Here is a 13,391-nt window from a genome sequence, read left to right as displayed (position 1 = left end):
ACCTTTCAGACTGAGGAGCTGTGTGCTGTGTGTGCATGTCTGCATGCATATGTGCATGCATGCAGTCAGTAGTTACGTCAGGAAAGTATGTTCTCGCTCAGTAGTTCTTTCTGTCTCCGTATGCCCCTTTTTTTCTTCTCCTAGAGGTTGCCGCTTTTTGCAAACTTGAGCAAATAAATAAGCAGTAGCACTGACGGCAGGTTATCCTTTCTGTAGAATAGAGGGCTCCAGATATTTAGAGGAAAGACTCTTCCCGTTACTTTCAAGCGTCTGAGAGCTCTCCCACAAACGAGGGATTTGCTCCCTGGATAGCTTGCCTAGGCTTCAAATTATTTTCTAGCTTTGAAAGGAGTGAGGCAATTTATTCTAGTCTGCTGTTCAGTTTCTCAAATGTGAAAGGCAAGGTGTGAGGAGCAGGAAAGATCAACCAAAGAAAAATAAATCTCTTTCTTAGAATGTAGGTGGCTCCCACGAGTCCCCATCTCACACTTAGTCACACGTCTTGTAGAAATCACTAAAAAAGCATGCATGCTTCAAGTCCGCTCTCCTTAGCCATACTATAGATAACCCTGCAGCCACCACTAAAATCAAATTTATTTGTCACTGCTTTTGCTGTTTGTTTACTTTTTGTATTTCTCTTCTGGAGCAATGAAAATAGATTCTTCGGTTTCCTCTCTGATTCTCATGCTCTTGCAAAGCTCTGCAATGTTTGGGTTGTGGTGAGCACTGCAGGGGAATGTTCCCTTCTTAAAATAAATTGTGGAAACATTTCTGTTGGAATCAGGGCTTGTAGAAGAGTGGGGTTTTTTTAATAAGAAGAATGTCGGGCCAACTTTGACCTGACACCACATCCCTTTAAAGGTAACACGCTTGTGATGCGTGCCAGTGTATATATGCTGACATGTATGTATGTATGTGTGTATATATATGTGTGTGTGTGCGCACACCAGTATACATGCCAGTTATACTGGTATAACTGAGCACTGAAATCATCCTCTAAGAATGCTGGACATGTTGGCCCTGTCTCCATCAGACAGATCTGCAAATTCCTTAACTAGCCCTACCGCAAGTTAGTGTAAGCCAGGGAGCTCGGTGTGCTGACTTAGGCGTAGAAGATGTAGGTCTATAAGCACACACCGCCACTGTCGCTGAGGTGTTTTACACTTCTGTAATTATATTGATGGGCTCGTACTCACACACTTTTCTGAATATTTTAAGAACACTAGACCCCCCTGTTTTAACTGTAACATAAATACGCACAGGTAGCACTTCTGTATGGGGCAGGAGCTATGGTCTTGGCATCGCTGGTGTCCAGGCAGCTGTCTGCTGTAGGCATAGCACAACCCCACTTAAATCAGAGTTTGCTGAAGTATCCTTCAAGCTGTCTGTGAGCAGCTTTTGAACTTTCTTTTTAATCAGGAAAAGGAAGCAGTTGTTTTCTGCACAGAAGTGTCTTTCAGATTGGCCCAAGTATGTAAAATGGTTACTTTGGTTCTCATCCAGCCCAATTAATTCAATAGTTTGTGTCAGGGTACTTGTCATCAGGTCATTTGCCCAGGGTGAGTCACACCCACCCAGGCAATGATCAGACAGCGCCTTCAAATCTTTTTCATCTTCATTTTATAGGGTACAGCCCTGGTAAATTCATGACCATATTGTACCACACAGCTCTTCCTACAGCAGCTCCTTTTCTTCTAACCAGCTTCCAGCCCAAGAGGCAGCCACTTCCAAAAGAGACTCTCTGGTTCAGTGCCCATCTTTGTTTTCCAGATGTTTCTTTCACCACACCGCTTTCTGGTTGCACTGCAAATTTGGGCGCACTCAAGATATTTTTGCCTCCCTCCCCCACCCCAAAAATGGAGGAAAGCTGAATTATATGAAAATGTAGTGGGAATGAGACCCTCGGGGAAAATGGCAGGGAAGTGTAGAGGACCACGCAGGACTCTTTCCAGGAAATGGGTAGAAGGTTCATCACATGAGTCACTGAAACCTTAGATGACTAAATTCTTGAAGAATAAACTGTCAGGAATATGATACTGGACAGGACAGTTGCGGGGCGGGGGGGGGGAGGAGAAAACTTCTTAAATAGCTCCTGTTTGTGTTTTTGTTCGTGATTCATTCCTGAGGAAATTGCTGCGTCTCTGGCCAGGGACGGGGGCAGCGTGCAGGCGGCGCCAGCCCTCCTGCGCAGAGGCAGCAGGCGAGGCGTGCTGGGGTGCTGGGGCGTGCAGCGCTGCTGCTCCAGGCTGCAGAAGGGCTGAACGGCATCAGGGCACTCCATGGCCGTCACTTCAGCTCCCTTCCCTTATGCCTGCCCACCCTGCGGAAAGAAATATTGATAACCGATGTGTTTGGGCCATTTTATTGCTGGTCACCATGAAGATGACACTATTGAAGGCAGGCAGGCTGTGAGAGAAGACTGTACAGAGCCCAAGTGAATAAAGTAAGACGGGGTCACTAGTGCCTATATGCCATCTGAATCAATTTGCCTCTTCTTCTTATAGCGGCAGGTATGAAACCAAGAGGAAATTAAGGTATTACAACTCTAATTCTAAGCTCCTTCCAAAAAAAAATTCTTCCTTTACCAGTAAACGAAATTCTATCAATAAAATTGGCCCAAAGCTCTGACTTTGGGTTTCAGAGAAGGTCTTAAGATTTTAAGTGCCAGTAACAACAGAAGCAGTCAGACTCCCTCCACAGCTACCTCCAGAGGAGCTGAACCAGCATTAGCAGCAGTGGGAAATGTTTGCAGTAGTATCTGAGTGTGGAGAAACCCCAACGTTCCAGCACACCGCTGCCAGTTCCCATTTTGGTGAGTTTCACCCAGAGCATTTAACGTTTCAACATTAGTTCTGTGTCTCATAATGCCGTTTACGTAATGATCGCTCATTTGGTTCCTATTAAAATCATGGTATTTCTTCTGCAAACCACTGCTTGTAAAAATCAAGCCACCCAGTTTTTCATTAGATTGTAATATAGGAAATAGTCTGTCTGTAGGATGCACAGTGTAATTCTCAAACAGAGAATTGGGGGCTTTTTTCCTCCTCTTGGACATACAAAGTTCAGATCTCAGAAGTAGGAACGTGAAAGATCTGTTAAGGGTTGCTGAATCTGTCTCCTGGAAAAATACAATGTAGTTACTCCCCGGTAGATGTTCCTCAGATACTATATTAATAAAAAGTGAGTCTACAGCTCCTTGTAGTTGGAGTGGCAAGAATCCCCTTCAGATTGTAGAAATCGTAGGTGTAGCTCTCCCAGGTCATCCCAGTGCTGCTACCTTTCGAGGCAGCGCAAAACGGTTCCTTGTATTATATATACCAGCACTTTGAAGAATTCAGTTTCAAACAATGGGGGTTTCACCGCTTCCTGTGGGAGCCTGCTCTGCAGCCTAACTCGTTTCACCATCTGGAGTGTTTTCCTGAGTGTCTGCCCACTTTTAACTTTCTTTTAATTGTGCACCCACTATTTCTTCTTAAGGGTGGCTCGCCAAAAGTTTCTGTTGTGTGAAATGCATGTTACGTGGTGCTTTTTTATTTTTTATGAGGATCAAGAAAACCCTGAAAGATTGATGGCTTCTTCTCTTTGCTTTTTCTTCCTCAGAAATAATAATAAGTAATTAATAATGTATTGCTGCTTTTCTAGCCATTCATCTCAGCAATTTACAAGGAAGGTCAACGTTGTCGTACTCTTTTTACAGATGGAAAAAACCTGAAGCACAGGGCAGGAAACAACTTGCCCACGATCATTCAGTGAGCCCGTGGCAAGACTTGGATTTTTAACTGGTTCTCCACAATAGTGCCCTACTTTTTTTTTTTACTCTTTTTTTTTTTTTCATCCAGTCCAGTTCCCTTTGGCTTTGTTGGAGTAACTAGGAAGGACAAGCTTTCCGTGAACTTTATTCAGAATTGTCATATTGTAACTGAAAGGTCAGCTTGTTGAATATTTAACAGTTACTATCTTTCCAATGTGTTGGTTAAGCATCCTAATTAAGTAGTGATAAATAAAACGAACAAAGCATTTTAACAGACTGATTCAGTCCCCAGGGCCTCCAAGCTGAATTTCCTTCAGCTAGCCTGTGTTTTCCCAGTTGCAGATTGTCCAGATTGAACACAGTGTATATCAAGCACACTCTTATCAGTGCACTGCAGGGAGATTTCCTTCCTCCGCAGTGCCACCGTGCTTACTTCACCTGTTGTATTTCCCTTAGCTGTGGTTTTCGGTAAGCGTGTTTCTCAGAATCTGGGTAGTTGATGAATTATAAATCTTCCAATTTGGAACCGCAGTCTGTACAGCACGATGTACTGGGTAGAGAGCGATACCCAGCCTAGCACTGAACAGGCTCACCTGGGTATCAGAAGCAGCACAGAGCTCTCCGTGGGCTGCTAGCAGGCAGGGTGTTTCTCCTGTCTGGCCTGTCATTTCAGTGAATATCTTTACCAGGACTAGATCCTCCTGAGCACATGGTAAGATGAGTTTTGTCCCTCACCTCCCCATGGGAATGGCCGGGGAAGGCAGCCACAGCCATGCGCTTGCAGTTTGATCTGCAGGGGTGTTGTAACTGCCCCACACTGATCTGACACTGACAGCACCCGTCATGTGTGAGGTGCAGTGCTCTGTATGGATCGAGAAGTGTAAAATTAGAGCTGTGGGTAGGCCAGAGTTGTATATGAGGGATAGCACATAGGTCTTCCTTGCTGCTGACCACTTTCAAAGCATGCCAGTAAGTGAAGCCCTTACCATCTGAGTTATTCCCCGCACTGCTCCTTCAGATATATATTCCAGATATCATTGAACCAGCGTCTGAGGATTTACCGAAAGCTGCAAGACTGCTTTAGGTCACCGAGAACATTGTCTTTGCTTTCAGATTGAGTTTGAGAAATTACCAGCGGTGTCATGCTTATGCCTCCTGGCCATGTGAATAGAGGAAGCTAAGAAGCAACAATAGATTACATAAAGCAGGGAAATCCCCCTCAAACTTCTCCCAGACTATCTCAAACTGAAGTTGATTTGCATACATACACTACAAATAACTTTGCGATGGCTTCTAGCCCCATGAAAGGGTTGCATGTGCTTGCCTATAATCATTTAGGCCAGTTCCACCAGTTGAATCACTCAGAGAAAAAAAAACCTGAATCAGAGCCTGTATAGAAATCTAAGCAGTTTTATGTAGCATCAGCCTACTTCAAGTGAGGATACAACTGGGTAATGCTATTCCACACAAAATCAATGGGAAATGTTCAATACCTATTAGTAACTAGCAGTTATTCTAGAAAAACAGTGCTAAAAAGCTATGTTAAGCTTTATAATTCGTGATTATGGATGGGTGGTATCATTCTTCAGCTAAACTTGCAACTAAGCTTCCTATACAACCCCTGATGGTGGAAAATGGACCTTACTGAAAACCAGAAAAAAAGCTATAGTATCCTGTAGTTGAAACCTATGGCCAGCTGCTTTATAAAATCTGAGACTCATTAGGCCTGGAATTCCCAAGCGATGCTGTTCAAAAAGCGGTGGTGTTAAACAGACTTCCAAAATGCCTGTGATTTTTTTTTAAAACGTCATGGTTTAACAGAAACAAACAAATGAGCAAAAAAGAGATAGCATATTGAAATGCATATTTACTGGGTTATCTCAGGCTCAAAAATGTAGTTGGCTAATATGACACCACAGAAATCCTTTATGTTATCTTTGATGCACTAAGAATGACAATGTTTATAAGCTTAGTACATCATGACTACACAATGCCTAAATTCTTCTTGAAGACAGACGTTATTTTCTGTTCCCTTGCTGACAGAGTAGGCTTTGGGGGCTTGGGGGGTTCATTGGTTTGTTTGTTTTGATAGGATAATAATATAAAGTTCCTAAAGGCTCACTAAGAGCTGTTTCTTTGGAAAGAATTTGCTCACCTAGTCCCTTTCCTAGCTTTCTACTGAAACAACTTCTCAGATACATTTCCTGCCAGCCCTCTCCCAAAGCTAGACAGAGTATAGACAACTGCACTGATTCTTAAGACTTTCCCAGTAAATTCACAGAAGGATTTTCTGTACATTTTCTGGGTTGTCAAGCCACATTAAAATTAAGTATAGTTAGGTAGGGATATAATTTTAAACAATGCCATAGATGCCTTGCAATAAATACAAAAGCTGTTTTAAACAGTCTTAAAGGTGCTTTGGTCAGTATAGCATATTTCCCTTGAGGAATTCATCAAAGCTGTATTGGCAAAAGCAAGGTTTGTTCTACCCGCATTAGGGTTATCATCATTGTCAGTATAGTTATACTAGGAGAGCTACATGAGCAACTCTTTTCTAGTGTAGCTGCTTTTCGTGCAGTTAACAAACAGGGCTAGAGAGGAGGAATAACGCTGAGACACAGCTTCCCTTGACAGCCTGTGTAAGCCTTGTGTTTCTTCTACAGTATCATCTCTGTTAGTATTAATACTGTCATGGCCTGGTGCAGTGGAATACCTTGCCTCTCACCCTCCTCCTTTCAGCTTTGTTGACTTTCTTCAAAGCTTTGATACAGAAAAATAGGAATCGGCCCAGGTATGAACTGGCTGTTCTGCAGAGTCCAGGCAGCTGGGATCTCCCCGTGCTACGATGGAGCTTGTCTCAATGGGTCAGCTGTAGAAACTGGAAGAGGAAAAGTACATATTTGAATAGGCCTGGGACATCTTGCAACGCAGTTAGTAGCAGCAAACATGAGGACATGACATGATCTGACTGATGATTCATTAGTACCTGCGGTATTTTGGTCCTGATAACTGTGTGTTTCTTCAGTTTGTGTTCATCATCTTGCAGGTTGATCAGAAAGGCTTTCATTTTGGTTTTTAATATCTCCTCTCACAAACAACAAGTCCTTTTTCTACATAAGGTGTCTAATCACAGTAATCTAATACCCTATATTTACACAGTAAACTTCATCCCAAAGCACTTTACAGCCTTGCACTGACATGGGACTAAGATTAGAAGAGGAGCAACTCATACTGGTTAGGAAGCAGGCTCTGCTCTCAGCCTAGGTATTAGGAAAGCATATAGGGTGGAGCCATAATATTTTCTCTGAATCCAAGGCAATTTGCTAATATTTGCAAAATATATTAGTATAAGCTGTACTCTGGTTATCTCTAGGAAATGTGTTTGAACTGTAGAAAATAAGCTGTGGTAGAGAATGTCAGTCCTCTTGCACATTCCATTCTCTGTTCATAGGCACTGGCTACCAAAAAACAGTTTTACTGGAAAATTAATGTGATGCAAAGGTCCTCAGTAAGTATACACTGGCCTTTGGAGAGCTCTGCCAAAGGACAGGAGAGGGGCCTGGACTAGTCTAAGGTTTGGCTCCAGAGCACAGGAGTAGCATCAGAAACTTTGCCAGCCAGAATGAGAACGAGAGTCTGCACACTGGTAACCAGAGGGACAGCCAGGCAAGCAGCAGAAAGAGGACCATTACACATAAGTCAATCCATTTTCAGCAAGTCTGTGAAATTAGTTCATACTGAACTAATTACTTTGATTTGTTTTGTGGATTAAATGGGTTTCCAAGTGGTTGTTCACTGGAGGAAATGGTAACTTTGTGATCTCATTCTGACACATTGGCATTGAGGTGTCTGTCTTTATTGTGTGTTTCAGATGGAAAGGATCAAACAAATTTAACCTTGGAAGGAATGAATCCTGCCCTGCAGACCATACGAGTGAGGAACACTGCCTTGAAAGATACTTTACTTGATGCTGCTTTACCCAGCACTACTGGTGAGACTCCGAGCAGTACATCCAATCTATAAAAAGGACAAATGAAACCTCCACTAAGAAATGAATGGATGACAACATTGGTTTTCAAAAATTTGGTGAAGCAGATAGATAGTGGGCATTCTTCTTCTTTTGTCTCTTTAAAGACTAACTTTAAAACCAAGTGCTGTTCTTTGTACATGTGGGGCCATACTTAACTCTGAACTTATGAAAATCCTGTATTTTGTTCAGGTTAATGTAAGTGACATAGTATTAAAAGCCTCTGGACAACATGTATGCTACTGAAGAAGCATAGGCCACATGTGCCTTCCTAATTCACCCCGTCACCTCACCAGTCTGGAGGAACCAACAGTCAAACACACAAAACTGCTTGGTGTCCACAGCCTGTAACATAGTGAAATGTTCGCTTCTGCTTTTTAAGAGCAATGATAAACCCACTCATTGGCTTGATTAAGAAGCAATAGTTCAGTGAGCTTTTATTCCTGTAACCCACTTGAAAATCATCAGAGATGATGTAACAGAGTTGCTAATAGCTGGGCTGTGACAGTTCAGAATGGAAGGAGAACAGGTAGCAATCCAAAAGGTGGGAAGATCGGTGTGTGGTACAGCTGCTTAGCTTCCCCTGTCTTCAAAGCACTTCTAAAGTATTCACGTGACTGCAAACCACAGAACTGTTTACTCACCTTACAGACTTAGAGAATGTATGACTTGCTGAAGGCCGTTGAAGGCATCGCTGGCTGCACTGTGATCAGGATCAGGTTGTTCCCCGCTGTCGAGCCTCACATCCCTAAGGGAAAGCCGTTCAGTTAGTGCCAACTGCCGATGCACAGTCACCCTTGGCCCGAGAGGCTGGTTCTGTCTTCTGCAGTCACAGGGAAAGCCTCCCAGAGCAACCTCTTGAAAAGCAGAGTAACCTGTACAGAAAGATGGGAGATGGGGAGTACTGCTGAAGTGGCTGTAGGTAACCCAGCAAGGAAATCAGCTGCAGTGGGGTCCCCTGTAGTAGTGAGGCAGGCAGATTGCTATCATCTGCTGTGTGCTGCAGTCTTTGGGTGACGAGAGAGTACATGGCCCCTATCAAAAAGTACTGCGCACCCTTACCACAGCAGTGCAAGAGACAGAGGAGCTGATGGGATGTAGAAGCCGATGTCGCGTCACTCGCAGCCACCAAAGAGGATGGCATAGAGAAAGCTACTCTGCAGCTTTCTACTTACATGCCCACTCACAAAGCTTTGGGCTCTCTTTTAACAAGGAAGTTTCCGTCAAAACAAGGAAGCTATTCCATTTCAATAAGCTCCTTTTAAAAGCTAATACATTTCACCAGCAATTCTCCAGCTTCAGTGTTACCAGTTTTGTGCTTTGAAGAGACCTTTGTAAAATTTAATTTAATTTAATTTTAACTACAGTTTAGATTTTCTTCTTGACAGTGCTGCACCACTGGCCATTCAGTCCAACCCTGCTGATCTTGCTCGTAGCCATTTTATCTGGCTATCTTGTAAATATTTGGTAGAGCACTCAGGCACAGAATTGGGTTTTTTTACTTTTACAGTCACATGCCTGGTTCCAGGACCTTTCAGAAGCACAAAAGGCTGAAGGCAGGGAAAATTCCACTGTGATGCATTCAAGTCTCCAGGGAGCAACTGCACCCTGTTTAGACTAAAATTTCTCATTGTTACCTCTCCATTTTTTTAAAAAATGTGGAAGGATAGAGAGGGAAAGCTGGAGGGCAGGGGTTTTTATTATTACAAACACTGAAATGCAAGCACTGCTTCACATATTTCTCTCATATTGCAGGACCATTTGTGGTTGGAGAGGGAGATAAGCTTTTTAATGCGCTCTGCACTACCTGGGAAATTTCCTTTCAAGTTCTAAAATGTTTTACAAACATTAATGAATTAAAGCTTAATCCCCTTTTTCTCAGCCCCATGAAGCAAGTACTAAATACAGTTTAAAGACAGGGCTAATGAGACTAAAAATGTTGTGCCTTACCTGAAGTCACACGGCCAACATGGCTAGAGGGCTCGGGTCTTTGAGTCCCAGCTGTGTACCTTACACCACAGACAACACACATTCCCTCCCTTTTCAAGGCTTGCTGTATTGTTGGAGCGAGTCCAGAGGAGGGCCACGAAGCTGATCAGAGGGCTGGAGCACCTCTCCTATGAAGACAGGCTGAGAGAGTTGGGGTCGTTCAGCCTGGAGAAGAGAAAGCTCCGGGGAGACCTTACAGAAGCCTTCCAGTACCTGAAGGGGCCTACAGGAAAGCTGGAGAGGGACTGGTTATCAGGGAGTGTAGTGACAGGACAAGGGGTAATGGGTTTAAGCTGAGGGAGGGTAGATTTAGATTAGATATAAGGAAGAAATTCTTAACTATGAGGGTGGTGAGGCACTGGGATGGGTTGCCCAGAGAGGTTGTGGATGCCTGGAAGTGTTCAAGGCCAGGCTGGATGGGGCTTTGGGCAATGTGGTCTAGTGGAGGGTGTCCCTGCCCATGGCAGGGGGGGGTTGGAATTAGATGATCTTTGAGGTCCCTTCCAACCCAAACCATTCTATGATTCTATGATACTTCCCCTTCTGGGGTATAGTGAAAACATGCTGGCATCACACCTTGAGATAACCTTGTTTTTTCCCCCTTGGAACAGAGAGACTATTCACAGCTGCTGTCCCATGGGTTTAAGATGTTGAAAAGATCAGAGAGGGATGGGGAGGGGCAGGAAAGCAAGTCACTGCTCTGTCTGCCTTGGGCATGTTCTGCCTCCACTGCTGCCAGTGGAGTTGATGTACTATCAGGAGCAATCTCAAACATTTTTGTATGTGCTTCCGTATAATATTCAGGCAGGACTATGGTGAAAATGCCATGATCAAAGAAAGAACTTGTCTGACAGAAAATTGGACAGATGAGCCAATAAGTCACTTCTGTATTGAACATATGTGATTTCATTATCCTTCTGTATGTGCCCTGCATTTCTTACTGATTCTTATTATCAGTATCCCATAACTACTGCTGCAGCCATCCTCTTTCACCTCTTCAGAAGAGAGGGATAATTCATCAGCCTGTTCCTCTCCAGTGGTATGAGTCAGGTTTTTACCACGGGGATTAATGGGCAGTTGAAGAGAGTTGTTCCCAGCAGGGCTGAGCAAAAAAACAGTGTGCACGTAAGCCGTGAAGTGGAAGGGAAGGAAACAAATCCATAGATTTAAAGGTTTTGAATTATTTCTTTTCCCTTAGCTTCCCTTGTCCACACTGATCGATAACCAGATGTGCAAAAGGTGAAAATGTATTGATGGTGGCTGGCGTAAGCGGGACTGAGAGCTTCTCCCAACACGCAAACAAATCTGAAGTCAGTCAGCCTCCAAAACCAGATTAGTGCATACCAGCTATTCCAGCCCTTGTAGGTGAGAGACGCTGGGAGAAAAATCAGATCACAGTGCAGCAGCCTCCTCCTGTCTCTCCCGTGACCCTGCGGTCTACCTTTGGCCTCTTCACACTGTTACCTTCTATGACAAGGCCCCAGTGCTGGTCCTTGGGCACACTTCTTCTGTAGCACCCTTCCTTCCCTGCAGAGGATCCAGACCCACTGCAAATGCTGTGCACAGTGCTCATTTCATTCTCCGCTGAAAAGCAGCCAGGCCTGAGGTGGAACATGGCAAGCGCTTCGCTGCACCTGGCAACTCCACGCAGCTGCTGAAAATGAGTGGGGAAGAAAGCGGTGTACAAATGCAGGGGAATTTTCACATAGGCAGGATGTAATTAGAAGAGCTGGATTTTGGCCAGGACGCTGGGGTTAAAACACTGGCTTGCAGGTAACACACTGGGATCTTTCATAATTCAAATGCTCAGGATCTCCCATTTCCATCTTACCTGAAGGATGTCAGAAGACCGTTCCTTATTTAATGTTCCTGGGCAGCTCTCGAACATCTGACACAAAGGAAAAAGTGTCTAATGGTGCTGCACCTGCAGCGCTTCTCCGCCAGCAACTGCCCACCGTGAACAGCAGCTGAAGGGATCACATCCTGACAGGGCTACGGCTGCATCGCGATGAAACACGCCACAGCTGCCTCCATGCCTTGGAATTCATCTCGCTCTTAACTCTCGTTGCTCAGTTTTCAGGCCCCAAATCCCCACCAAACAGAAAGAAAAGATTACGGCAGCCCCTCACATGTAAAACGCAAGAAAGAGATTATTACCATTAGGTGCTGCTTCAGCCTTATTCTCTGCCACTTGAAATAGTGCCAAATCACTATCGGACAGCAGAGAATTAGATGAAGCACTTCTCCCCAGCGCAGATGAGTGAGCTTTTCCAACTGGCCTTGCTGGTAATACCCAGAGCATTAAGAGCTCATGCCTCCTCCTTCCTTCCAGCAGAGAAATCACGTTCAAAGCAGCAAAACAGTTTTTCCCCTTCATGATCTCACTTTCCGTATAAGCAATCTTTGTGTTTACTACGAGGATGTCGAATGTCCACAAAAGGTCAAGTTATTCATGAACCTCACGTGTGGAAAGTCCGCACGACTTTCTACCACTATGTGACCCACAGTCTGAAATATAAATAATTGCAAACTTTTAACCCCTCCTTTGTCAGACTTGCAGACTGTGTACAGTTTGAAGAGCTGACTTCCTCCCTGTGGTGCAGTGTGCGCAAGCAAAACAAGAGGTCTTCCTGCCATCCAAGAAAGCATAACCTCTGCATCAGTAAGTCATAAAAAAGGGACCCCTCCTATGCCTGTGAGGGGTCCCCCTATCAGCTTTTGGTTTGCTTGGGTTTTTTGTACGGCCAGGCTGCCATGCAAGTCCCCCTCTTTGTCGAGTGTTGCTTAATACAACCACCGACCAAACTTGCTGAGAGCACCTCAGTCAGTGGGATAACAAACCTACAGACTGACTTGAACAGCAAAGTGAGCTGGAGAGAGTAAAGTACGGGCAGCTGCAGGCAACAGGAAATCCAGCACTAATAAATAAAACGTCTTATAGCCAGAAAGAGGAAATAAACAGTAGCAGCACAAACTGAGAGGACAGAAGAGAGGAACACAGCATAACTGTGGCGCAGGAATCACTGCATTACAGTGAGCTTATTTTTACAGAATGTTGTCCCGGTTTGTTGTGTGTTCAGACTGCAAAAAAAAGTGGGGGAGTGGGAGGACTGCTCAAAGAGAGGGTCTCTATCAGAAGTTGTCAACAACCACTGTAATTAAGGAAGCAGCCAGAGCACACACAACCTGAGCTGCCGCCAAAGCGAAATGAAAGCATTTTCTGTTTGTAGCCATAGCCCCGAAGGATAATAAAAGATGGTTCTACCATGCCAAGTGAGGAGCTGCAGGGACACTGTTTCTGGACGGCGAATGCCCTGCTCCCATCTTTCCAAAATTACACGCTGTGGGGAGGCATGCAAGTTCCTTTTGAAGCACGTGCCTGCACACCCCGTCTGACTGCAGCAGCCGCCTCGGGTGGCCAGCCACCAGGCAGGTGAGCCCCCAACCACCATGGTAACAAATGGAGGTGTCACCACCTGAGCTCTGCCCCCCCAGCTGATGGGCTGTTCTGGCACTGCTTGGTCCAGATTCCCAAGTCAGCAACCCTTAATTTTTCCCCCTTGCACTTGACTGTGGGAGAAGCACGGCCCCACGGCATTGCCACCACCAGTGGGAGCTGCCGCA

At 44.6% G+C, this 13,391-nt stretch overlaps 1 protein-coding gene across 8 annotated transcripts in view; it reads left to right on the top strand.

Moving 5' to 3' along the window:
* The window catches only part of RAD51B (RAD51 paralog B), a 467,347-nt gene that overhangs the window by 429,740 nt on the left and 24,216 nt on the right, over window positions 1–13,391 (top strand). For 3 of the 8 annotated variants that reach the window (XM_054826023.1, XM_054826024.1, XM_054826025.1), the window contains exon 11: window positions 7,623–7,742. In XM_054826023.1, coding sequence (XP_054681998.1) covers window positions 7,623–7,742 — 120 coding nt within the window. Of the gene's footprint in view, window positions 1–7,622; window positions 7,743–9,826; window positions 10,063–12,319; window positions 13,045–13,391 lie in introns of those variants that run through there. The other 5 variants (XM_054826027.1, XM_054826026.1, XR_008577203.1 and 2 more) reach the window with 5 other exon arrangements.

The sequence above is a fragment of the Grus americana genome, chromosome 5, assembly GCF_028858705.1.
Source record: "Grus americana isolate bGruAme1 chromosome 5, bGruAme1.mat, whole genome shotgun sequence".
Classification (NCBI taxonomy): domain Eukaryota; kingdom Metazoa; phylum Chordata; class Aves; order Gruiformes; family Gruidae; genus Grus; species Grus americana.
This window is presented reverse-complemented; position numbering and strand designations above follow the sequence as displayed.